At 45.9% G+C, this 26,758-nt stretch overlaps 4 protein-coding genes across 4 annotated transcripts; 1 reads left to right on the forward strand and 3 right to left on the reverse strand.

Moving 5' to 3' along the window:
- Positions 1-256: 256 nt before the first annotated feature.
- Positions 257-2,203, reverse strand: dohh (deoxyhypusine hydroxylase/monooxygenase). Its single transcript, XM_061237861.1, has 4 exons — positions 2,188-2,203; positions 1,870-1,946; positions 1,241-1,490; positions 257-573 (listed from the first exon to the last, which is right to left on the reverse strand). The coding sequence occupies exons 1-4, from the start codon at positions 2,201-2,203 to the stop codon at positions 257-259; spliced, it is 660 nt and encodes a 219-aa protein (XP_061093845.1).
- A 173-nt stretch (positions 2,204-2,376) lies between these two features.
- On the forward strand, positions 2,377-19,939 carry LOC133126332 (fizzy-related protein homolog). Its single transcript, XM_061238459.1, is given in 16 exon segments — positions 2,377-2,528; positions 6,478-6,539; positions 10,071-10,183; positions 11,087-11,215; positions 12,211-12,274; positions 12,528-12,661; positions 13,441-13,523; positions 13,735-13,918; positions 14,336-14,401; positions 15,344-15,446; positions 15,868-15,944; positions 15,946-16,053; positions 16,817-17,050; positions 17,428-17,532; positions 17,904-17,996; positions 18,675-19,939. Coding segments are annotated over 16 exon segments (1,728 nt in total). The 5' UTR covers positions 2,377-2,397; the 3' UTR covers positions 18,717-19,939.
- LOC133126333 (putative nuclease HARBI1) lies at positions 5,385-8,451 on the reverse strand. Its single transcript, XM_061238460.1, has 2 exons — positions 8,045-8,451; positions 5,385-7,723 (listed from the first exon to the last, which is right to left on the reverse strand). The coding sequence occupies exons 1-2, from the start codon at positions 8,207-8,209 to the stop codon at positions 6,530-6,532; spliced, it is 1,359 nt and encodes a 452-aa protein (XP_061094444.1). The 5' UTR covers positions 8,210-8,451; the 3' UTR covers positions 5,385-6,529.
- A 2,676-nt stretch (positions 19,940-22,615) lies between the features above and the next one.
- Positions 22,616-25,830, reverse strand: LOC133127701 (uncharacterized). The gene is made up of 4 exons (XM_061240779.1): positions 25,710-25,830; positions 24,359-25,461; positions 24,130-24,244; positions 22,616-23,921 (listed from the first exon to the last, which is right to left on the reverse strand). Exons 1-2 carry the CDS (start codon positions 25,814-25,816, stop codon positions 24,666-24,668), a joined length of 903 nt encoding a protein of 300 aa, XP_061096763.1. The 5' UTR covers positions 25,817-25,830; the 3' UTR covers positions 22,616-23,921; positions 24,130-24,244; positions 24,359-24,665.
- Positions 25,831-26,758: the final 928 nt, after the last annotated feature.

Genomic DNA, 26,758 nt, shown 5'->3' on the forward strand with positions numbered 1-26,758 from the left:
TCCCAGTCACGCATCTCAGCCACTAGATAGACTAGGTTGCCCTCCCTTTTAAAAAGAGAAAAAAGTGTTTGAATCCAAAACAAATACTACCTATACCCAGGTCTGGCGTGAGTTGAGTTGAGAGGTGGGATTGCCCGACAGCGTACGGTAGAGTTCCGTACACTTCCAAGTGCGTTATTGAGCGTGGCCCCTGCAGGAGGCCGTTGAGCGTGGCCCCTGCAGCCTCCTTCCCGTCCGAGGCCCCCGGGGGGCCCCCTCACTGCTCGCCCCGCAGCCGCTGCAGCCCGTCAGCGTACTGGAACTGGCCGCTGTTCTCGTACTCGTACATGTCCAGCGCCACCTCGCAGCTCTCCTTGACCACCCGCTCGGCGTCGCCGCGGAAACGGCGCAGCGCGGCCAGGCAGGCCTCGGCCCCGATGGCGCCCAGCGCCTCGGCGCACTCGTGACGCACCATGCCGCTCTCGCCCGCCCGCTCCAGCGCCGCCCGCAGCTGGGGCACGCTGGCCTCGTGCTGCATCTGCCCCAGGACGTACCCGATCTCGTGCCTGAAGAGGGCGCCGCCGTGCTGCAGGCCTAGGGGGGGCGACGCGGGAGAGGTCAGTCGGCTTTCGCCGCGACATACCGCGTCTTATTGGGGGGAAATAGGGTCGGCGCTTCATTCGGGAACATTCAATGAGGGGAAAGTATACAGGGGAAGGGGCCTAGTCCATGGAAATGAACATGAATGGATGGGGATTAAGGACAGCACTGATAATAACTGACGAAGGAGCTTTGCTCTGAAACAAGTCAGTTATTATTACATTTTTCCCGGGTCTTATAAAAATTTTCCCGAGAAGAGTGCGGTCCTTAAGTCTCATCACTTCACATACAGTGTATTTGGGTTTATCAGAAGTATGTAAGCATCATCTATTATTATTTGACAAAAATGTTAAGGGGAAACCCTTGAACTATATACACATTGTTTCAACAGTCAGCATATAGTTCAATAAATAGGAGCAAGACTAGTGTGTGGGGTTTTCCTTCTTTTTACATTTAAAGTTAAAATTGATATATTTAGGACCATATTTGCACTGTATTGTGTAACGTATTTTATATCATGCATAATCTTTGGAGCTGCAAATACCCATCTCATCAACTGAGGAATCAAATAAATGAACTTCCTTCAAAAGACCCCCGACCCTGACCGCCCCCACCCCTACTGCTCTCCCCCCCTCACCACCCACCCCCAGGCCTCCCTCACCATCCCCCAGGGCCAGCACAGCCTCCTCGGTGCCCAGGTTACGGAGGGCGAACATGGCCCGGTAGCGCTCGAACAGCGGGAGCGTCTCGCTCAGGAGCTGGGCCCTCAGCTCGGGGACGCTCTTCCTGGGGGCCGGCGGGGCCGGGTCCACGGAGGAGTAGGGGTTCCCGTCGACCGCCTCCTCCCCCTGGCCCCCCCCGCCGCTCAGCCACTCCAGACGCCTGACCGCCAGCTGACACGTCTCCGCCACCTGGGAGAGAAAGCAGAGGATGCTGGGTAAAGAAAAACCTCTGCGAACCAATCTCTCCAACATTAGCTTGTTTAACCCTTTCTCCTGGCCATGTGAGCGCTAACAGCTATGGGCAGATCCATCGGGTGCAGCATGGTTAGCTATACTATTGGGCCTGCACAAGCTACATGTAAAACATCCTTTTCTGACACAATGCGAGCCAGAAAAATGTGAGCTTGACTGATGAGATTGGAGGGCAAAGAAGCTGAAGCTGACATCTCACACCACTCGCCCGTGTCCTCCTGAATTGACAAACGAGGTCACACTGATAACCATGAACATGTGAAACTGGGCAAGTTTGGATTGCAGATAGTAGCAGCTTTTTTCTCAGAGCTCGTACCTCTACAACAGGATCCTCAGAATACTGTTTCAGCAGGTCCAGCACTTTGGGGTTACCAATGGCCCCTAAAGCTTCACCTAGAGAAGGGGCAGCAACACAGATGAGTGTAATGCACTCCTAGATGTCCTTTCTTTAACCAATATTTATTACAAAAGTCTTTGAAATAACATTTTTGTCATTTGGTAGACGCTTTTAATCCAAAGCGACTTACAAGTGCATAGGTTAAAATTTAACATTTTGAAAAGTAATGCTTTATTAAGAATTCCAGTGATGTGCAGAAGCGTTTTAAGATTATACCGGCATCTAAATACTAAAGACAGTATTCCAAATGCATATTTGACCCTCGCGTGATCACATTGCTATACTGTAAATCAGCGCTATTCAACTTCAGGTCCTGCGGCCCTAAATGTCTACAGCTACTTGCTCCTACCCACGCTAACCACCTGATTTCACACATTATTTAACCTGCTTGGTTCAGATAATAAGCTAATTAGTGAAATCAGGTGGTGTACCGCACGGTTCAGGCAAATGCCAGCAGACACTGAAGCCCGCAAGACGTGGAGTTCAGTAACGCTGGTAAATTGCGGGGCCTTGCTTACCAGCTTCGTGTCGCACCATGGGCTCCTGGGTCGTGTCTTTCAGCACCGTCTCCAGTATGGGTAAGGCGCGCTCATCCTGCATTTGTCCGAGGCAGTAGGCCAGCTCGTGCTTCAGCAGCGCCGAATCGTCCTCAAATGTCTGGCTGATCCACTCGATGGCCTCTGCGCCGCCCAGGTTGCGCAAAGTGAACAGCGCCCGAAACCGCGTCGTCAGGGATTCCTTTGGGTTGGCCAGAATTGCGCCCACGGCTTTCACCTCTTCGGTCCCGGCCATTCTTAGAGCTTGAAACGTCCCAAGGGAAGGAGGGGCCGACTGCTCTATTCCTGAAGTTCAGCAGTGTTTCTATGCAGGGGCGTCGAATGGCTAGAACATCGGTGTCTGCACTGTTAAGGAATGTGGGGAAAAGTGTTAAAATGGTCGATTATGGCTTGCGCTGATGCATACCTTGCTGAAAAAAAACAGCTCAAACTAGGTTTTGAAACAGCTGGTAGCTGGTAGTTGGTTGACCAGTTCAGACCAGCTCTACACTCAATATGGTTTGACCAGTTCAAGCTATGTTTTGAAACGGCTAGTAATTAATTTCAAGATGGTAGCTGGATTTTACACCAAGGTATCTTAATCGTGTTATTAGCTTAACAAAATTGTATTTTTGGTTTGAGGTTAGCTGAGAAAAAAAGGTGTTAGAAAGGTAGCTAACCAGCCAGCCAACTCCCTTTCTCAAATTGCATTCATCTAACATTCATGACTCAAAAAGTCCTGCTTTCAGTTATCGATCTAATGTCACATTCATATACTAGCTGTTTAAATAAAGTACAATATATAATGCATCTATATTCGTTAGTTTTCATAGATGGTCATGCTAGCTGTAAAGTAACTAACTTGCAATAGCTAAGTTAACTACTTGATGTTGGGTATCTTTTTAGTTGGCTAAGGGTACTTTGAATATTTGCATATATCCACCATTACAACAGCACCGCGTCTTATTCTGTAGGCTTACGTACTCCAGTATTTTACACCAACTGTTATCTATTAAAATATATAGCTAACGTTACTAAAATATACTTACAGACTTCAGCAGAACCCCTTGTGACAGGGAGACACCATTTTGTTCCACACGTGTGGCGCAGTGTACGGGCGAGTTCACTCACAGCGGAAGAGGGAATTTAAAACAATAATAGGATTATTTTTTGTGTTTTGTTCACACATTACAAGGCAAATAAGAGTACATATAACGTTTTTAGTGTTACTCTCACTTTTGTAATACATGTTATACAAGCTAGTCGGTAGTAGCCTTTGTATGCATATTTATTTGTCCGACGAGTGAGCGATAGCCCCCATACACTATATTTGGATTTTCCTTAACGTCGCGCATGTTCTACGAAGTCGGATTGTCATCGATCTGTGCAGATCATCATCCACAGATCTGTGCAGATCATCATCCACAGATCTTAATAGAGAGCGGATCAACTCGGGTTACAGCATCCATGTATCTCCTACGCCGTATTCGCGTTTCCCTAAATTTTACTTTGACATGGAATGTTCTAGACAAAGTCTGTATTCATAAAGTGCTAATGATCAGTTTATCTATTATATTGCTAAAACAGGACTATTTAATTCAAGTCCTGGGCACTCATCTTTTTTGCCTCCTAAATAACATACTAACTGAAACGTAGAACACTCATAATAGAAATGGTTTTAGAAAAGACAATGTTTATATGTTAAAGAGAGAAGAACTGTATAGTGTGGTATGTTTCTGCCAAAAAACTTGAATGACTATTGCAATTAATCATAATGGGTTTTATTTGATAAAAAAGTGTCAAAACAATAAATGAATACAAATTTGAATACTATACATATATACTACAATATATGCATATTCATAATCAAATGTGAGATATGTGTAAAGGGAACTAAACCATGAAAAAAAGGCATGGTGTCATGGCAGTCTACTGGACAATTTCTGACCAAAACAAAAAATCCCCAAAACACTATGTGGTCATAACCAAAGCACCTGAAAACATCCTCAGCAAGATGCTGAATGTTTTCTTTACAAAGACCTGAGAACATGGTTATATTAAGTTTATCAGACAAAATATTCATTTATTTCAAGCATACACATCTATGAGGGTACTGGGTATCTGTAAACAAGCATCCCTATCCTCCTGAACAATATGAGGAGGCTTCAGCCTTACCTGTCCATGGACTCCACCCAGCTTCTCACCCAGACCGTGATAATCCCATGCATAGAAACTCCCTTCTCGCAAGCCTACCAGCCCGCACTATACAGCCTCTATAACTCACCCAGATCGCATTTGCCCAAACTTGTCTTCAGCTGTCCCACTGGCTGCCGGGCACCACCTGGGTCAGGTTCAGAGTTCTGACTTTGGCCTGCACCGCATCCAACAGGACAGCCCCATGCTACCTGCAGGACATAATTCAGGACTAAGCTCGAGCTCAACCACTCCGCCCTGCTGCAGCATGGCGATTTGCACTTCCTGCCGTCCGTGAAAATGGTTCTTGCTTGTCCTGACTGCGGAGCTTCTCCACCCTAGCTCCCCAGTGGTGGAACAAGCTCCCGATTCCTCTACGAACCACTCAGTCACTGCCTATTCTCCGCCGTGGTCTGAAGACACATCTCTTCAGACTACCATGGCTTATATTCACACTTCAGTTCTCTGCAGGGCTGCCCACCAATCGAGTAGCACTTTAATGTTGCACTTGCATCTCAATCTTGACGCTAGTTCTTATATCATGTCTCTTATAATCCTACCTCACTTTCTGACTTAGCCATAGCTTTACCATGTAAACTAGAAGTGCATGACTATGGACAGCTGCTACTTTATGACAGAATTGTACTTTATCTGAAGTGTGTTTGTACTTGTTCCAATAACCTTCAGTATGCACATATTGCATGTTGCTTTGAATAAAAGCATCTGCAAAATGAATGGAATGTAATGCCAGCAATTCCAAGGCCAGGACTTGTAGAACGAAGTACAGACAGTCCATTGCGATTCTAACAAACAGATTACACTTATGTGAAAATCTGCCTCCAGTCCAACATCCAAGGGCATAATAAAAAAAGCGCTAAGATCATTGCAGAGCTACATTATTCATACTGTAGACTGGTATGTGAAAATGAATTGATCGACACTTTGCCTGGATATTAAAAAAATGAAAAATGTTTATTCACGGTCATCATGCTTTCAGGTCAGGATATGTAACAGAGAAGTCATCTTAAGATATAAATGTAGTCAGAGAGGATATTGGAGCAAGAATCTCATACTCCAGTCCTGGGTGGCCTAGTATCTGATGGGTTTTGGTGCATTTCAGCAGCTGAGCGTGTAATTTAAGTCACTGATTGGCTAAAGTGTCGGATACCTTGTTTCCAAGGCCAAACTAGATGCTGATCAGGATGAAATCACAAAAACTAACAAGCATTTTTAATCAGTCACAGCAACTAACTTTTTTTTTTTTTTTAAGGTGGCAAAGGCTACCTTTAGAAAGAGGTCCCAATTTTTCAAATTAGAGTAAAAGACAAAATCACTGGGATCCTTACAGCTGGAAGCATGAATCCAAGGCATCTGTGGAAAATGAAAGACAAAGCAAATGGCAATCAGGCAAATCTGTATTGTGCCATACGTTTTATGGGAACAAATTATGGAAGAACCTGAGCTCATGTTTTCTAACAGGTTTTACTGATGATATATTGGCAGTTCTCAGAACTAGCACACAACAGGGGACCCCCTCAGTCAGGATCTACAGCAGGAATCATCAAATCACGGTCCTCAGGCTGCTGGTTTTCCACCCTCCCTCTACTTGGGAGTCAGGCGTGAAGGCGGTCTGGCCAATAAGTAGCACATATTCCGCAAAACAGGATTGCTGAGTCAGCCAGATAACCGCACAAACTAAAAATCAAACCGGATACTTCAGTCCGTGTTCCAGATTTGGGTGAGGTCAGAGTTCTACTCAGTGCAGTTATCCAGCTAACTCACTGACCTCACTTCGTAGAACAGGCCCCAGACCTGGATTCGAGGGGCCAGACTCGACGACGATCCCCGACCTAAAGCAAGGTGAGCAACTCGGCCGCGGCGGTGGTCTCCGCCGCGTGGAGGAAGGAGGCGATGGAGCGGTAGGGCAGGTTCTCGGCCACGTGCCCTCCCTCCTGCTGCTGCTGCTGGCAGAAGTAGTCGCAGAGCAGGGAGCGCACCCGCTCGGCGTTGGGGTCGTCCATGTAGGAGGGCAGCGTGTCGCAGGGCTGCACGCAGTCCGCCTGGCTCACCTCGTCGATCCACTCCTCGATGAAGGTGTCGCCGTGCACCTCGCACATGTTGTGCAGGATGCAGCAGGCCAGGATCATGGTGGGCACCAGGTCCAGGCGGCAGTCGTTCCTCTTGTGCAGGCACTGCCAGCGGGCCTTCAGGCGCTGGAAGGCCACCTCCACCACCGTGTGGGCGTGCCGCAGGTGGTAGTTGAAGCGCCGCTGGCGGGCCGTCAGCTGGGTCGACTCGGGGTAGCACTTGAGAAGCCAGGTCTGCATAGGGTGGGCGGCGTCGCCCAGCAACAGGTACCCCAAAGGCTGGCCCAGGACGTTTCTGGGCGGCTGGGGGGAGAGCCGCCCCTCGCTCGCCGTGGTCCACAGCGTGGAGCTCTGCAGGATGTTCACGTCCTCCGTGCTGCCCGGGAAGCCCGCGCACACGTCCCAGAACTGGCCCAGCCCGTTGACCACGCCCTGGAGCACCACCGAGTGCCAGCTGTTGCTGTTGCAGCAGTGGTTGGTCTTGTTGGGCGGCGTTATGATGGGGATGTGCAGACTGTCCAGCACTCCCACGCAGTGCGGGAAGCCCCAGCGCATGCTGAAGAGCCGCACGGTCTCGTCCAGCTCCTGCTCGCTGGGCTGCTGCAGGTAGATCGGCTTTAGCAGCAGCACGATGGCGTGACACACCTCCCTCACGCACTGGCCAACGGTGGAGCACCCCACGCCGAACAGCACGCTGATGGTGCGGTACTCTACGTTGGTGGCTAGCCGCCACAAAGCGATGGCCACTCGCTTCTCCAGTGGCAGGGCCTGCCGGAAATTGGTGTTCATTCGCGCCAGCCGCGGCTGCAACTTGCTGCACAGCGTGAAGAACGTGTCCTTGCTCATGCGGAACTTCTCCAGCCAGTCCCGGTGGTCGAACTCTTTCAACACCACCCTCTCCCACCAGTCCGTGCTCTCCGTGATACTCCAGGGCCGAGTGTGGGCGCTTGAGGCCATCTGAAGGAGAAGTTGATAGTTAAGTCTCGTGGGAAGTGAGAAATGGCTTTACTTTTTAAATGTTTATTCAGCAAGCTATTGTCAAGCCTATTCCGCAACAATTCTAAAAAGAGGGCAGCAGAAAGGCTAGGAAGGCTAACATTTACACTGTTAAATATTAAGAAATACAATATAACATACACGTTTTGTATACAATTAGTTAATTTAACATCACTTAGTTTCATTCCATAATTACAGTATCTGGCAGGCGATAACCGCGAGAAACTATTTAATACATATATATATATATATAGCTCGCTAGTCTAGTATTGCACCACATACCATGCGCATCCTTTTCATTCTCTGCAAAAGGAATTTTCTGTGTCTGATTCGCCTATGTATTTCATTTTTCCTCTGTACGAGTGCATTGTTTATGTATTCTCGTCGCTGGCGAAGCAAGTGTACAAGCAACGACTTTATGTGTCGCGCAGATTCTTCCCTTGCCATTTTCAGAACATGCACAAAACATGCATTTGACACAGAACAACTTATCTAGACGTTTTGACTAAATCGAAAACATTCGACGTTTTATAGCGATAAGAGGACTGTGAGAACTCTGCTAAAGCTAAAGAAATCGAAAGCGCGACTTCAAGCATGAAACCTGTTACTTCCGGTGTCCATACAGTAGCAGATCCGTCAAAATAAGAGTTGTGTGTTTGGTTGTCTTAACTGTAACCACTTTCACGTCACTTCCAGTTGAACAGCTTTCAAACGAAAGCTTTCCAAATGAACAAACTCGTTATTTATTGCTGCGCTTTTAATAGCTATGATATCTATCTATGATATCTTTGTCTGCGATCTTTACTGTGTCTGAAATGGTCCACTAGTCCCCTATATAGCCGTCTAGTGTCTGCAGGTTTTGTGGTTTCCATTTAGTCAGCCAATTAAGGCCTTGTGAACAATGTGTTTGGATTATTTAGCCAGTCTAATTTAATTAATTAAATAAACCTCTGGTGCTGAGAACACAGAAAACCAGCAGAGGCCCTCAAGAACTGTAGTTTAATAGGGTGAAATAGGGTGTCAAAATGGGCTGACACCATAGTTAGTCTGTATATAGGCAGTCCATTTGAGACAGATATTATTTGTGTTAAAAATGTGACATCGTTAATGTATTATATATATTATTTTATATATTAAATATTACATTGTTGCACTGATCTACACCCTCTCTGCACTGTCACCCAATTGTTCCCTAAGCAACGCTACGTGGCTTTTAATAGGCATTTAATAGGTCTGCTGACACCGGAAGTCTGGTTCCCAGAAGGCATTGCGATGCGAATAATAACATTGTACAAGCCACCATATTGGGAGAGTCAGAGTGAGAACAGCTATGAATAGAATATAGCTACGACTGTTATTATTTTCATGAACAGTCTTCCAAATAGTTTCCACTGGTGTGGAGACGGTAGCTAACGGAGTACACGGGCAGAGTTCAATTTAGGGTCAACATCCGACGAACTGCACAACAGTTACATTTAGGGTGAAAGTCCGACGAATTGCATAACAGTTGCCTACAGAATCACAAAATCGGCTTGAGGTAAACCATGCAATTTAACTTATTGATTGGCTACTGGCTTGGTTAGTTCGCTAAGTTGGGTAGTACCAGGTAGCAGCTTTTTTTCTAGAGATTTAAATGCGTATTCATTGACGTTCTGTCACACTGTGTCAAGTGGTAGCTACTGTTCGCTAACGTTAGCTAAGCATTTGTTAGTAGCCGCCATTAGCGGCTAGCTAACTAACTTTAGCTCACCAGTTAAGCTTGATTTTCATTCAAATCCTTGTTGTCTCCAGCTATGGTTAGATGGATGAAACTCATTCTTGAATGAGCTTCCACGTTACCTAATGGATGAGCTAACAAGTTACCTCAGTTAATTGTGTTTTATCTGGTAGATAAGCTGGCTAACTAGATATCCTCTCTTTGCATTGGAGTCATTTCCATCAATACGCTGCTCATTAGCTGCTGACTTAGCTAATTCTGCTAAGTCTGTTTAAAACTTTAATTTTTTATGCGTTGTACATGCATCCCATCACTTTTCCTACCCAATACAACCGCATATCTTTCAGAGTGGCGCAGTGTGTAGAATGAGTAGCTTGATTGTCCGTCTTTGTTTCGTTGTTTTCTTTATCAGCAAGCAATTCCTGTTAATCTGTTTTGTAAAACTCTGTTTATAGTAAAGTAATGACCAATTGTAGTATAACTACAAACCATAAGCAATGGCTGTAAGATATTTGTGCCGTGCCTATACAGTTTAAAAGATAAAATAATTATCTGTCTGTTGTCTTGTTTGTGTTCCCTTTGTGAGTGTAGTCGGTGTATTGAACATTAGTGAGCCGTCTCCATCAAACGCTGCCATGGACCAGGACTATGAGCAGCGGCTGTTTCAACAGATCAATATCCACAATGAGAATGCCAGCCCTGTAGTAAGTCTTCTGTCCTTACCAGAGAGTGGAGGCTCTCCTAGACCACACAATTCACACATACTTATACATCCTGGTTTTTTTTATTGAGTGACATCCTTTTTTTTTGTGTGTGTGCATTTGACCACTTCTCCACTTCTCATGCAAGCAACCACACGCACATGAAAGCACAAACACTGTTTTGTACATTTTGTATTGTACAGGATTGTTGCGGTTGGATATACCCAGCCCATGTTAAACCTGTTGTGAAATGAATATGCTTTACAATTACCCACACACTGTGCCACCTGATCACCAGTGAATTTGCATAGGTGGGAGTTTTTCTGTTTACAAGAGGCATTTCCATCCTGTAGGGGAGGGGTTGTCAATGCTTTCTTTTGTTCGCCCACGGTAGGGAGACCTAGGAACAGAAAGAGGTGAAACTTTAGCTGGATTCACTCTGCATTTGGCTCACAAATGCATCTTATTGTTAGCTTATTTTTTCACAAACAAGATGATTTTGGTGAACAAAAGCTTGCTGAGACAAAGCTGTGAATCTTTTTGAAAGACATAATTATGGCATATATTTGGGTTGACTTCAGTGGAAAATGTGCACATGCCTCTATACTAACAATTTTTTTTCAAGGAGCAAATGTGCTTCTTATTTGAAAAGCTGCAGAGCACTCTAACGCATCCCAATTAATCACTTTTCAGGAGCGAATTCTCCTAAAATGGTAGCATTGTAGAGCCCTGGTATATTCCCAGCTAAGCAGTACTGCTGATTTTGACCTGGTCTCGATCAGTGGCAGTTAAGTTTTGAACCACAAACAGGATTTTCTTATCTCCATAGGAAAGTATTTTTGAAGGATATCTCTCTTTAGCTGCTGATGTGGCCTAATGTAGCCTTTTCTCTCTAATCCTTTGCAGAAAGCAACAGAGGTGATGAGAACCCTGACCCCCACCAACTCGCCGGTTTCTTCCCCCAGCAAACATGGCGACCGGTTCATTCCGTCTCGCGCTGGAGCCAACTGGAGCATCAACTTCCACAGGATCAACGTGAGTTCCACCCACCGCCCCGTGTTTCTGAATACAGACCGCCGGCGTGTCCACGTTAACCCAGCTGACATAAAACGTTCTTCTAATGGTCCTGGAATGTTTTCTCAATGTTGTAACCAATGTTCTCAATGTTTTTGCTAGTTTCTGGATGTGATGCTCTGACTTATGGTAGAACCTATGCACTTGTAAGTCGCTTTGGATTAAAAGCGTCTGCCGAATGACTAAAATGTAAATGTAACCGCAACACTGTGAGGATGTTTTCTGTTTGCTGAGAAGGCAGTTGAGATTAAGCACCCTGTTCACACCCACTACCTTTGTGTCACAAGGCCAGTTTCTTAACTGTTCTGCTGTCTGTGCTTACTTTAGATGTTTTTTGTGTAAATAATGTTGTGCAAGTTAAGTCGTGCTGATTCGCTGTGCTGGATATTGAAGACTGAATTTCTGTAAATGTCATTCTGTTCTGTCAGGAAAAACGCAGCTGTCTGAAACTGCATGCGAGCCGTTCATTTAGCGCGAGTCGCTAGCGGAAGAGGGGGCGGGGAGACCAAAGACTGCGTTTGATTTAACTGTAGGGTCAGCCTTTCGCCTCCGTGAAAATCCCCCGCCTTCCATAATATTATATACCGCGAATGCAGATTTGAAACCGCACAGTTGGGGAGCCACGTGCCTTTATTTTCGAGAACAAGCAGAAACAAGAGAACTTGCCTTTCATGTGGAGGAGATGGAGGCTGACGCCGTGAGCGATAGCCTGCAGCAGCAAAGGAACGCTCCAGAAAATAAATCTGAATGCTGGAGGCTTATTTTCCCATTTTGTTTCTGAGTCCTGACTTCATTCCCAGTAATCACTTGGGGCTTTTGTCAGCCAAAAGTGGCTGTTGTTTTTATTTTTCCTCCAAACCTAATTTTTGACTGAATATCTAGCAACACATCATGTAATGTAACGTAATGTAATGTAACATCAATTTCCCTTGCATTTCTTTGTTTTTTGCGTTTAGGAGAATGAGAAGTCACCCAGCCAGAACAGAAAAGCAAAAGATGCGACGTCAGATACCAGCAAAGGTATGCCAGAACCCAAGGTTTATATATGAATCCACTGTTTTGACGGTAGTTTACGTATGCGATTGTGAGGCGTTTTCTGGCTTGTAAAGCGTGTTTGTGTTGGGCCCTGCTTGTTTTACGTAGGCGATTGTGAGGTGTTTTCTGGCTTGTAAAGCGTCTTTGTGTTGGGCCCTGCTTGTTTTACGTATGCGATTGTGAGGTGTTTTCTGGCTTGTAAAGCGTGTTTGTGTTCGGCCCTGCTCTGGTGCTGCAGCAGCCGACGGCCTGGCCTACTCTGCCCTGCTGAAGAACGAGCTGCTGGGGGCCGGGATCGACAAGGTGCAGGACCCCCAGACCGAGGACCGCCGGCTACAGCCCTCCACCCCCGAGAAGAGGAGCCTCTTTAGCGTCAGTGCGCATCTCTCCCTCCTTTCCTCCCTCTATCCATCCCTCCATCTCTGTCCCTCCCTCCCTCCCTCGCTCGCTCTATCCTTCTCCATCTCCCTCCCTGAAAAGAGGAGCCTCTTTAGCGTCAGTGCGCATCCCTCCCTCTCTCAACCGCTCTCTCGCCATCCCTCCCTTCCTCCCTCTATCCTTCTCTCCATTTCTCCCTCTCTATCCATCCCTCCATCTCCCTCCCTTTCTCCATCCCTCTGTCCCTTCCTCCCTCTGTCCCTCCACCCCTCTATCCTTCTCTCATCTCTCTCCCTCCACTGCTCTATCCGTCTATCCATCCCTCTCTCTTCCTCATGGCTTCTCCATCATCCCTCTCTCCCTCCACCCCTCTCTCTATCCACCGCTCTCTCCAGCCCTGTTTCACTCACCTCTCACCTATTTGATTTTTCTTCTTGATTTTAATTGATTAGGTTAAGTTGGCTGGAATTTGAGTTCCCTGATATGAGGAAGTCCCCTGTGTTGCAGGAATGTACTTTTAGATAAAACCTGTTCTGTGTGGGTTTTTGTCTGTCTGTCTATCTATCTGTCTGTCTGTCTGTCTGTGTGTGTCTCAGATGTTTTATCTTTATTCGTAGTATCAATAGTATTCTTATTAGTAGTAGCAGTGGTTGTAGATTATAGTTCTGTTCATTATAATTTTTCTTCACCTTGTGAGTGTTATTGTTCTGTCCGTGTGAACAGCCGTAATGGCAGTACGTACTGATGTTGTTCTTGCCTGGTCTCCTGTGCAGTACTCTCTGAGCGGTAAACGCTCCACCCCAGATGAAGGGAACACCGTCTCCCCGTACTCCCTGTCCCCCGTCAGCTGCAAGAGGTACGACGGCTTTTGTGTTTCACGGTTATCGAGACGAGCGGAATTTCACACACAATCGCTCCCTTTTAAAACGTTTGTGTCAGCCTTTCATGTTTCCAAACGTCCTTGGTGACCTGAAAGCCTGCTCGCCGGAGATGAAAAATGTTGCTGTGCGGAGAATGCCGCTTTCTGTCCGTTTGTTAGACCGCTGCGGCCTTCGTTCTGTTCGCAGTCAGAAGTTGTTACGGTCGCCGCGGAAACCCACGCGCAAAATCTCCAAGATCCCCTTCAAGGTGCTGGACGCCCCGGAGCTGCAGGACGACTTCTACCTGAACCTGGTGGACTGGTCAGCCCTGAACGTGCTCAGTGTGGGCCTGGGGACCTGCGTGTACCTCTGGAGCGCTTGCACCAGCCAGGTGTGTGTGTGTGTGTGTGTGTGTGTGTGTGTGTGTGTGTGTGTGTGTGAGAGAGTGAGAGAGTGAGAGAGTGAGAGAGTGAGAGAGTGAGAGAGTGAGTGAGAGAGTGAGAGAGTGAGAGAGTGAGAGAGTGAGAGAGTGAGAGAGTGAGAGAGTGAGAGTGAGAGAATATGGAACTACCTTGCTATATCTGTCCTTTGTCTTTCTGATTATAACCTTTCTATTATTGTTATAATAGAAAGGTTATAATCCAATATAGAACCTTTACTCAGTCACAGTTGTTGGCATTTCATGGATCTCCATCTAGTTTAATACTGTAATTCATAGTACAGTAATATAAGCTTTGTGGGTGCTTGTTTACAGTGCCAGTCACGTGACTGGGACGGTGGTTGACCAGGTCTTTGTGTTTCTGGTCAGGTGACTCGTCTGTGCGACCTCTCGGTGGAAGGAGACTCCGTCACCTCGGTGGGCTGGTCAGAGAGGGTGAGTTTGGCCTGGCCTGCGTCCGTTCGCTCGTGAACAGTGGCTGCTGCTACGCCACACAGCAACGGAAGCGGAGCGCTGTCCGCAGTGGGCTCAAGTACTGGGTGCTGCCACAGTGCTGGTCTCCCCGCCCCCTCTTCCGCTAGCGACTCGCGCTAAATGAACGGCTCGCATGCAGTTTCAGACAGCTGCGTTTTTCCCGACAGAACGGAATGACATTTACAGGAATTCAGTCTTCAATATCGATTGCAGTTTTCTTTTGTCGTGAGTTTTTATTTTATGGATGAGTCGCACCGTCTCACCCGTCCTTCCACACGCAGAACATATAATGCATTCCCTGTCGGCCAGACCGTACGAGACGGCCTCGAAGAGAAAACATTCCCCATGGAATTCAGCTGGCACAATGGCTATACTGAGAAAAGCTGGTCGGAATTTCTTTTCTGATTTGTTAGCAAGCATGAATACGATTACTTGCCTGGTCTGTCTAAAAGTAAAGCATTTATCAAGTCCAAGTTTACGGTCTGACACCATTATAGAAACATCTTTATTGTTTGCTGTATGGGCTGTCCACGCATTTCTGTTGCTGGTGGGTTTGAGAGGTAGATTCTGGTTTCTGATGGTATACGCTGATGTGTTTGAGAGAGGTGCTGTCTCTAGTATACACTGATGTGTTTGAGAGAGGTACTGTCTCTGATGGTATATGCTGGTGTGTTTGAGAGAGGTGCTGTCTCTAGTATACACTGATGTGTTTGAGAGAGGTACTGTCTCTGATGGTATATGCTGGTGTGTTTGAGATAGGTACTGATGGTGTACACTGGTGTTTGAGAGAGAGGTGCTGTCTCTGATAGTATACGCTGGTGTGTTTGAGATAGGTACTGATGGTGTACACTGGTGTTTGAGAGAGAGGTGCTGTCTCTGATAGTATACGCTGGTGTGTTTCAGGGTAATCTGGTGGCCGTGGGAACACACAAAGGGTTTGTGCAGATCTGGGATGCTGCTGCTGGCAAGAAGATGTTCACCCTGGAGGGCCACACAGCCAGAGTCGGTGAGGACCAACACACACTGAACACTGTCTGCAGTCCAACCCAAGTTTTCTTACCCTGTTGGCAAATCTTGAAATCAAATCTCAACTCTTTGCCTCATTGGCAGTATTTTACTTTTATTGAAAAGTAATAGATTTAAAATCAAAATATTAGACTAAAATACTTGTTGAGACTGACGTACGTTCTTGGTTTTTGCAGTGAGCCAATCAGTACCTCACGGCTACAGTTACAGTGCCCCATATCGGAATTGAACCTGCAACCTCTGTTATCCCGTTCCCGTATCTTAGTTATTCTCTTTACGACGCCCCTGCCTCTCGGTGGCGTGGCTCCTTCATCCACTTCCTGTCCGCCCCCCCCCCCGGTCACTTCCTGTCCGCCCCCCGGTCACTTCCTGTCCGCCCCCCGGTCCCTTCCTGTCCGCAGGCGCGCTGGCGTGGAACGTGGACCAGCTGTCGTCGGGCAGCCGGGACCGGATGATCCTGCAGCGGGACGTGCGGACCCCCCCCCCTGCAGTCGGAGCGCAGGCTGCAGGGACACCGGCAGGAGGTCTGCGGCCTGAAGTGGAGCACAGACCACCAGCTGCTGGCCTCCGGGGGCAACGACAACAAGGTACCCGCGCCCGATTCACACGCGTATGGGCCTCTGTGTCTAAGCCAAGGCTGAAACGGATTCCATTTCAATGTAGTCGGAATTGCAATTCAATGTACGAACTGAATAATGTTGTATGAGATTTCGATTCATGAGTTGTATTTTAATTACTTCCCTGAATTGACGCAACGGGAAATGAAACCAAGCCATCTGGATGTTGCATGGCGGCCATTTTGTGCCAGAATGCTCATCACGTATTCGTTCAGGTCAGGACTGTCCAACCCTGTTCCTGGAGATCTACCATCCTGCAGGTTTTCATTTCAACCCTAATTTGGCACACCTGATTATATTAATTGGCAGCTTAACTAGATCTACAAAACATACAGCACAGTAGGTCTCTACGAACAGGGTTGGGCAGCCCTGCATGAACTAATGTGTGGTGACCATTCAGGTACAAAATGGCCGCCAGGCAACACCCAGGTGGCTTTCAGGTCTGTTAATTCTGGAAAGTAATTGAAATGCCATTTATGAATTCGTTCCAGTGAGTGGGCCAATGATGGTGTCTGTTGCTCCGCCCCTTTTTTGGATTCTTGTGTCACTCCGTATGATGATGTCACATCCACTCTGGATGATGTCACTCTGGATGTCACATCCACTCTGGATGATGTCACTCTGGATGTCACATCCACTCCGGATGATGTCACTGGATGTCACATCCACTGCGGATGACGTCACTCCGGATGATGATGACGATGATGATGACGGTATGGTCCTCATCCTCCAGCTGCTGGTGTGGAACCACTCCAGCCTGCTCCCCGTGCAGCAGTACACGGAGCACCTGGCAGCGGTGAAGGCCATCGCCTGGTCCCCCCACCAGCACGGCCTGCTGGCGTCCGGGGGCGGCACGGCCGACCGCTGCGTGCGCTTCTGGAACACGCTGACGGGCCAGCCGCTGCAGTGCATGGACACCGGCTCCCAGGTCTGCAACCTGGCCTGGTCCAAGCACGCCAACGAGCTGGTGCGTACCGCCCGGACCGGGGGCCCCGTCTCCTCCGCCTCGACTCCGACCCGCACGTAGACCGTAGCGAATGTATGGGTCGGGTGCCTGTTACGTCACCCACAGACTATCCGTGGCCTTCTGTAAAGCCTTTATACACTTTACCGTAGATGAGTTTCATTACTGGTCTAAATAGTATCTTCCTATATTTATATTTATATATGTGCTTTCATGTTGAGTATTTTTACGTAACGTCATGAACACACGTGCGTATGTGGATAGTCTCTGGTAAGCGTTGTGTATACTTGCATTAAACCATCTTGTATTATTTCTCTCTGTTGTTATTTATGTTTCGTAAGTAATGTTCATATCATATATCATCTCTTCCTGCCCGTCAGGTAAGCACACACGGCTACTCTCAGAACCAGATCCTCGTGTGGAAATATCCGGCCCTGACGCAGGTGGCCAAGCTGACGGGCCACTCCTACAGAGTGCTTTACCTGGTGAGTGCTCTGCCCTTCAGCCCTCCGTATGGAGGCGTATGGAGGCTGTTTTCTGTAGGAGTCGCACCTTTCTCAAGTACATATTTGAAGTGCCTTAACTCCTTTAGATCCTGGTTTACTTTGTAAACAGTCCTGCACGATTGCTAATAATTCAACAAAATTGTCTTTCCAAGTTATACCAACCAAAATTGCATTAGAGAAAATGTTTTATGAATTTTATCTGAAAATGAGAACGGTGGCACATAATAAGAGTATAAATGTAATGAATTTATTTGAATAATTACGTTTTTAGTGATGTTTTGACGCAGGTGTGTATGAGCTTCTCTCTCACATCTACTTCCTGTAAACTCTGACCTCTACTTCCTCTGCAGGCCATGTCTCCAGACGGGGAAGCCATTGTCACGGGCGCCGGTGATGAAACCCTGCGGTTCTGGAACGTGTTCAGCAAAACGCGGTCCACGAAGGTATGCCATTGCTCCAGCCTCGCCCATTTCTAAGCAGGGTTCTGTGACCTTAGTCACAGAGAGCTACAGGGTCAGCTGGGTTCCACCATTACGCAACACTTTCTTATCCCATTAAGGTGTGAGGTCACAAAGGGATTTGAATGTTCTTAACTGAATATTCCAATACTGATGTAACAATCGCTACTGACAATAGGAAGCAGTGGTGTTCTAGAACACTGGTTTGGAATTCTGAAAACACAAAAAAACTACTTAACAAAACAAAAAACTGCTTTTCAAAGGGTTAAGTCAAGTTCACAGCTGCACTCACCTCACCTGCTCATTTGGTTCTGAACTAGTTGCCGGTTTTAGTGAGTTTAAGGAGTTACAGTGCAGTATTTGGACAGTGCTAAAATTTTACATTGAATTTTAAATGAAACCATGACTATGAGGTTAAAGTATGAGCAGCCAACTGTGGTCCCCTAAAATGGGGTATAAAAGTGATGTCATTCCTTCACACATTACCCGATACGTCCTGAAATTCAACGTGACAGTCTGGGCTTTAACCTCATTATTCCTAGTTTCATTTCAAATCCAATGTGCTGGAGTAAAGAGCCAAAAAAGCCGAAAATCAACCACTGTCCCAATACTTATGAACTGCATTGTATGTCATAATTCACCTGTTTTTATTTTCCTTTTCAGGAATCTGTGTCTGTCTTGAACCTCTTCACCCGGATACGGTAATATTAGGAAGGGTTTGGGGTGGGGGGTGGGTGGGGGTGTCCGGGATAGAGACTTGAGAGGGAATGCACAGATTCCATTGCACAACGCCACGTTGATCCTGAGAGAGAGAGGAGGACGTGACTGAGGCTCCTCCAGCCCGTCGTTTCGGAGAGGAAGAGGAGTCAAAAAAATACAGAATCCATTCTCCTCAATATTTGTTTACACACAATCGACTGCCAAATGTCTATTCGGAGAATTTTTTGTTTTTGTGTTTTTTTTTTGTTTGTTTTTTTTCTCCTCAATGTTTGTTTAATATATCAACACATCTTTTCTTCTCTGTTTTTGTATTTGTCAAGTGTCCATGTTCACTTTAGTTTGTCGAAAGCAGCCTTATACACCAACGCCGTTTAACCACTGGGAGAGAGAGATGTGGGCGCCATTTTAGTTAGCTAGAATTCTAATTTATTTACTTTATAATAATACTTTTGACAATAGATTATAATATAATTTTACAATGGGGGACAAAGTATTTTTTTTTAAAACAGCTATGTATGGGGGTTCATGAAAATTCACTCTCTCTTGTAAAAACATTTCTAACTGGAACGTGATCAATCAAAACAGCCTTGTTTTTGTGAAGTACCTCAAATCTCACATTACCTTTGGTAATTGCATTGAAAACACTCCATTTTGAACAAGAGATTGAGAGATTCTTAGCCAGTATTGTCAGAACAGGGTTGACCTTGTGTCTTAAGTGATGTATCAGGTGCTACTATTCCAACGACATCATGCTGTATGTTACGAACCTAATTTTACACTATTCACTATTATGCGTGTTCAAACAATAGGCAACGGTTCAATGCATTCACTCTTCCAGCCAGTGCTACCTGTTGTCTTCTGTGCCCATCTATATTCCCATATGGGAAGGTTGAACACATTGTGTCTGAGCAGTGGTACCAGTGCCAGTATTAGATTTACATTTTTTGAAGTGTTTGAGTAACATTTAAACCATCAAGGCATTATATTTGCATACCCAGAAAAGATTATAAGAAGATGGATTTAAAAAAACTGGAATCTCAAGTACAGCGTGTAGCCTGTATAATTTGGCTTGGAGTATCTTAAACTCAAGTGGTTTTGAATGTCCAGGTCTCATGTTCTGTTTGTTTATTTCCGATTGAATAGAGAGGCTTGATTTCCCACTGCATTTTCTTTGTCATGTAAAAAAAATACAATTGAGCTCAATTGTGGTGGTTTGTTTCTTTCTGTACAGTTGGAATGAATGCTATTTGAGTCCTCAATCAGTGTTCTAATCTTAACCGCTTGAGTGAAAAGATTTGAAAAGAAGCATGCTAAATGAATGACGACCTCTTGTTTGTGGATCCATTTTAATTTTCCTTATTCACTGACGACAAAAAGGCTGGTCGAGCATTTTTATATGTATATTATTCCTCTTTTCTATCAACAGAACTGCAATTATAATTAGCAACTGGATGGAACGGCAGAAAGAATGTAAAATCTAAATATAAAGGAAGAAGCCGAAATTATCTCGTGTCCTAAAAAACTTTTGATTGCATTTTATGACCACAGCGAGGAAAATTAATGACTTCAGGACATTAGTCTATATTGCATTTACATCTAAGTATTTGGAAGATCCTCTTCGGCTCACAATTGATAGTAGCGGTTAATGCATAATGCAGGCTACTTCGAAGCGCATAACACTTTCAATTTTGTTTTAGGGTTTTCTCGACAATTTGAATCCAAAACATGGAACTTCAAGTCACTGTGCCTTCCAAACGTTTTGGTAAAAATTTTGGCTCTCCCCGACTGATGTCATGAGCGTCAGTCACCACTGATTAATATCTGGCAGATTAAAAACTCATATTTATTTCGACACAACGTGATACTACTTCTTTTCTGGCGGGGTATCACATCGTGGATATCATGGAATGGTCTCTGTTCCCCGAACATTAACCCCTGGCTGTAGCGCACCTGTTGGAATGTTGTTGGTTGCCATTATTGACAACATAAAATGGAGGACGTCGACTTTGATCATACTCATTGGTCGCAGGCTATGCACAACTCGTTTCGCTGCTTTACTTTTTTATAACTAATACAATGTCGCGTATAGTTCCAATGTAGACTACATTTTTCTACTGGCGTCTGGCGTAAACGCCTGTTTTTAATGTGCTGTCCGAAACTTGGGAGCAACTTGGGAGTTGACTCAACCTTAAAAACATCTAACGCGATTTGGCGCTGAACAATCTTGAAATGGTTAATTATCCTCTGATGATTAAACACATACCTCATCTTTGCCTTATAAACCGAACAAACTTTATTGTATATTTTCTACTCTTCACAAAACAAAACACAAATCCAGGTACGCGTATACCTCTGTATCTATTCATACTATGTGAACATATATTTCACATTGTGACCTTTTAAGGAGAGAACACATGTAATGGGGCAAAGGGCATGGCAAGCCAAGTAAGTACAGTAATGCCTGGCATTACTGTACTAAACAAAGAAAAAACAAAACAATAAATCTATGTATTTACTCTACATTCATATAATTTAAGGTAACATGGGTGTAAATATTGTATAATATAATTATTGTGGAAACTGCTCTATTATTTAAGTACTTAGCTGGGCAACTACATAATATGGCCAAGTTAACAACAACAACAACAACAATAATATATTAATGGTAAATAAAGGAACATGTACCAAAATAAGATGTCTGAATGGCAGTAAGTTAGTCCTATGACAATAAACAATGCAGAGACATTATCCCGTTTACCTGTAATTTTCCCACAAAATAACAATAATACATTGCAGTAACTGATTAAACTACAGGCAATTTTATTGAAAATATTGTGGGAATACCTCAACAACATCAATATCATTCAAGGACCAGTTAGTAGTAAAATAATTATTAAGATAGATTTACCGAAACGTGCGTCGGTTCCATTGGAAATGATTCGCGCCAGGCGATTTCGTATAGTTAAGGAATCCGCACTGAAAAGACGTCATTCGTTTAGCTCGGAACAGCGCCTCGATATCAACGTGTGGCCAAGAATATATTGCATCCGTAGTGTTAAGAACTACCGTTGAGAATGAATGGGAAAAGTTAAGGGAAGTTAAGCTTAACGAGTAGGTGTAAAGCTCGACATGACGACCGTGCATCGAATCCCCTACCTGACACACGTTTCTGTGAAATACTATATACCCACCTCAGATAAAATACGCCCTTGAGCACAAAAAGATGGTTCGTAATTCAGGTAATGTCTTTGTTGGAGTGTCCCATTTGATATTAATATATTTTATATAATTCCTCTCCAGCTTCATTGACCTATGAAGAACATCTTCTGCCTATATGGCCAGCAGGATACTGAATTGTTCTGTGTGAGAATTGTATTACAGAGGTCTATTTCCTGCAACCCACAAAGTGCACTCTGAAGAACATGGTATAGGGCAGGGGTCGGCAACCTTGGTCCTGGAGAGCTGCAGGGTATGCTGGCTTTCGTTGTTACTTGGCATTAATTGACCAATGAAAGCCGTTGATTACACAGTTAACTCACCTCACCTGGTTTCTTGGGTCTGAATCGATTGCTTATTTTAAGGTGGACACGAAAACCAGCACACCCTGCGGCTCTCCAGGACCAGGGTTGTCGACCCCTGGTATAGGGTATATATCTGCTTTCATGTGTTTTTAATTATATTGTTTTTAATACCTTTTAATGTAACTTTTTTGTATGTATTTTAGTATTTATTTGTATTGTCTTTCATTGTTTACTGCTGTTTGAAAAATTTGAAGAATTTCCCATTGGGTATAATAAAGCATATCTCATTTGATCTCATCTTTATTTGCATTCTAATTACTAAAATCACTACAAGAAACAAAATCAAAGGCAGTCAGGCAGATGGATGTTGGATAAAATATTTTTATGGCAACTTTAAGAACAAGAACAATATTTGCAACGGGTTTTTACAAATTTACACACACAGACACACGCATTATAAGTGCTCAAAAAAGAATACAACATTATGTATATAATAGACTTTTTACAAACATATAAACACAACAAAAGTGTAAGTTAATAACTTTATACATGAATGACTATATACAGGGCTGATATGGACAGGAATGGGAAAGTCAATATTTTCACTTTCCCTTTTCATCTCTCCACCTGTTTCTCTCAGCCTCATAAAATGGAGTACGCTGAAACTCCTGCCAGCTTAACTCCCTGTCCATGCCCTGTCCTTGGTACAAAGACAGTACCTTGGTTGGACAATATACATACTTCCCTGCTAACCCAGGGAAGTAGGCATGAACATGAGGGCTATTGGGGCCCCGTTTCATGGGGAGGTGGCAGAACCTGCAGAGGGGGCCTGCTGGCTGCACCTCCACAGACTTTCTCTTCCCCCTCTGCTCCAGAACCTGCTTCCTCTGGGCTCCTCTCTGCTTTGAGGCCTCCAGCTCCCTCTGAAAAAAAGGTGTGTCTGCAAACTCGAGAAATGGCATCCTGGGGTTGGTGAGTCCTTCTCCTGCATAAGTCTGGTAGACTTTCGTGGAGCAGTAGAAGTATTTAACCTCCCCAGTCTGATAAAAAAAGTGGATTGTGGAGCCATCACCCCGGTACCGAGATTTTGGTTGGCCACAGGCAAGGCAGTTCCTTGTTCTTTTTTGTTGTTGAACTGCCGCCTGTTGCCTCTCGAGGAGCTCTTTAACCAGTCACCGGACTGTGAAATCGGTCACAGGGGCTCCCTGGGTGTGACTTGGTTGGGATGTGATGGGAGCAGGGGGATTGATCACGGCTGGAGGCAGGGTGACCACTGGCACGGTGACCGTCTGACTCCCTGCAGTCAGATGCTGCCACAGCTGCTGGGTCTCCTGCAGTTTCTCTGGGCTGGCGTTCAGTGAAGTGTTGGTGTTAATTTGTTTTGCTGCATGTTTCACATAGCGTGAAATATGCTGCCATGTGGTGGGGTGCAGGAGACTGTTGGGGTCAGAGCATGTACTCTGCACCAGAGCAGCATAGTCTCTGTCCACCCGCTTCAGGAAGTCCTTCTCTCCCTTATGCTGGGCCAGCAGTCCATCAATGGCGGCTCTCATGGGTGCTGGCCACCTGTTGTGGTCCAAGACAAACAGCAGCCCTCCAGCCTTTACTGGTCCTGTGCGTGCAGCTCTGGGGGAGGCAGCTTGTGGCAGGGGAGGAGTGCTCTGCAGACCTTAAAGGAGATGAAATTTTTTTATTATAAACAAGTCTAAAAGATCAACTAGAACAAAATGTGTGTGTATGTGAGTGTGTGTGTGTGTGTGTGTGTGTGTGTGAGAGACAGACAGCATACTGTATATTCATATTATTAGGCTCTTTAGAAGAATCTGATTTCAACACATGAAAGTATTTTTGATTGAATGCAGTAGTATTTGATTTACCTGGGCCCATTAAGTGGCTCTCTTCTTTGTATGTTGTGGACTGTGGTGACGGCAGGGTCCGTCCTGTCGGTGATTGGACCGACTGAAAGGACAGCTCACCACTGTCAAAGCTCTGCTATAAAATAGATATAACAATAAATGTTAAAAGTCTGCAGCCGTAAGCTGTAGTACGTGTTAAACAATGTTAGTTCATTAATACAGTGACAGGACAAACAGTAAAGTAGACTACCTGTGAGGCGTCTGTGTCCCTGACATCTTCAAAGGTGGGGGGAGCAGGTGGGAAATGAAGCACCACAGGGGGTGCCGCAGACAATGGCTGGGTGATGGAAGGCAGCTGTGTTTCCACAGGAGGAGGAAGGGCAGTCTTCAGGACCTTGTGTTTTTGCCAGTCCAAAGGAACTGGACGGCAGCCTGGCTCCAGGTACTGCAGCCCAAACCTCTCTCCTGTGTCCCTGGCAGAGATGTGGAGGGCTGGATATTTCACATGCCCCATCACCTTCTCGGATGTTTTATTCAACTCGCAAATTAAAACCGGGTCAAACACTGCTGGCAGCACCACTCCAGGCTGCTTCAAGTCCACCAGCCGCTGGAAATTCCACCTCGCCAGTCAAGCCCTGAGCCTGGAACAGCTCGTTGGAGACCAGATTACCAGTCACCCAGCAGGCCTGGTGAAGGTGGAAGCCCTCCTGCTGGGAAGTGCCCCTGACAGGGATCCACACTGGCACAGCGGCTCCTTCCCCCTGCACATGGTTGAGCTGCAGAGTGCCCCCGTACCTGTACAGGACCCCATCCTCCACTTCTGGGTCACTGAGGCACCCCCTCAAAATGTGGACTCGCTGGATCCTCCAAACCTTGAGCATGGAGGGCTTGTACAGCCGGGTGCCATCAGGGTCCTTGGCCAGATGGAAATGGCGAAGGACGTCCTCCACTCTCTGCAGCAGCTCTCTCGCACGCGGCACCTTCACCCTGCAGTGCTCCCTGATGTGCTGCTTGGTGGGTTCAGCAGGCACAATCCCACAGAAGGTGTAGGCCTCTTTCAGCTTCTGCAGGTCTCCCTGGTCCACAACTGTAAATGCTGCAGACAGGAACTTGCAGAATGTGCTGTGTAGTGGATGGTGCTCAGAAACACACTCCCTGGTGAACCTGCGCATGCAGTGAAACAAGTCCAGCTTGACCACAATGTCTTGGTTGAACTTGCTCCGTGACGCGCATGTATTATGCAGGTTCCCAGAGGTGGCCTCTGCCGCAATGGCATCAGTTGTCTGCCAGGAAGCCCACTGAAGGTCCTCGAAGGGCTGCAGGTCCGGAACTCGAAAGGCAGCACAACAGTCTCTACATATGCACAAAAACAGACAGGGCAATTGTAATAGTTTAGCATAGAAATGTAAGAGAAATGTACATAAATATTTTCAAAACAGATTTAATGACTACAAAGCAGCTACACTTATTTTCACAGTCAAATGGTTCATAAATATAGCCAACTATATTATATATTTAATCAATACATTTTTATTCTATTCTTTGTGTAAAAAGTAAATTCAGTAGAACAGACAGTAGTGACTAAATGTTGTTATTCATACCTGTCCACCCACTGGAACTTTGCCTTCTCTACCCCTGCAGTGCTGTAGCGGTTGGCGAGACCCTCATACATGGGCTCCAGTGACTTATCACACTCTGACTGCAGCATCACCCAGGACAGGATCATCCAGTTCTCATTCATGATGGCATAGGAGGACATAGTGCCAGATGAGATGGTGACCTTCCTAGCCACTCGGCGTGTGTGGTCTGATCTAAAGACCTGTCCAAATGTTCCCTGGAGGAGCTGGGTGATTGCTGATTGCTGCTTCCTGCCGCTGAAACTCCTGTAGGAGGCAGTCAGTCAGGTAGTGTGGAGACAGAGAGACTCCAAACCAGCCATCTGCATCTTCATACTGCCCAAATGGTCCTGGAGATTCCTCTTCCTGGAGATAGCCAGTGATTGTTGTCTGCCCATATAGCCCTGCTTCTCCATCCCGGATATTCTGCACTGCCAGGAGATAGGCCAGGTTGGCACGCTCATATTTTAGGTGGAGCATCTCTGTCACCTGGTTGGCCATGTTGTTTAGGGACTTGCCGGTTCTTCTCAGCTCATCCATAACAGTTTTACAAATGGCCTTTTTGTGCGTGAGGAAGGCTGTGAGGATGTTGGTCAACCTCCTTGGAATTTTTTTCCAACCACTGGAGTTTGTCAGCAAATCAATAGCGCCTACAAACCTTGCAGGTCAGTCGGGAGGCAAAGATGTAGTACTGGCCACTGGTGCCAACAATCACCCGAGGCCTTCCTACACCTGAAGACTGAACCTGCGGAGAGGCACAGCCATAAAGACACGGCATGGATGTAATTGTTCCTGACTCTCTCCATGACGGCATGCTCTGGCTTCCAAATGAAGAATGGGTGGAGCTGGAAGTGCTTCGGTGAGGGAAGCTTGGTGCTGGTCTCAATGAGCTCAGGCTGAGGAGGGTAACGCCACAGGGACACCATGCTTAGAGAGTGGCACACCGGTCGGGACCCCGGCCATAGCCCCAAAGCTTCCAACTCAGTCTTCATCCAAATGCGCTGCTGGAGAGAGCAATTCCAACTGCGCACATC

Source organism: Conger conger, chromosome 4 (assembly GCF_963514075.1).
Source record: "Conger conger chromosome 4, fConCon1.1, whole genome shotgun sequence".
In the NCBI taxonomy this organism is placed as follows: domain Eukaryota; kingdom Metazoa; phylum Chordata; class Actinopteri; order Anguilliformes; family Congridae; genus Conger; species Conger conger.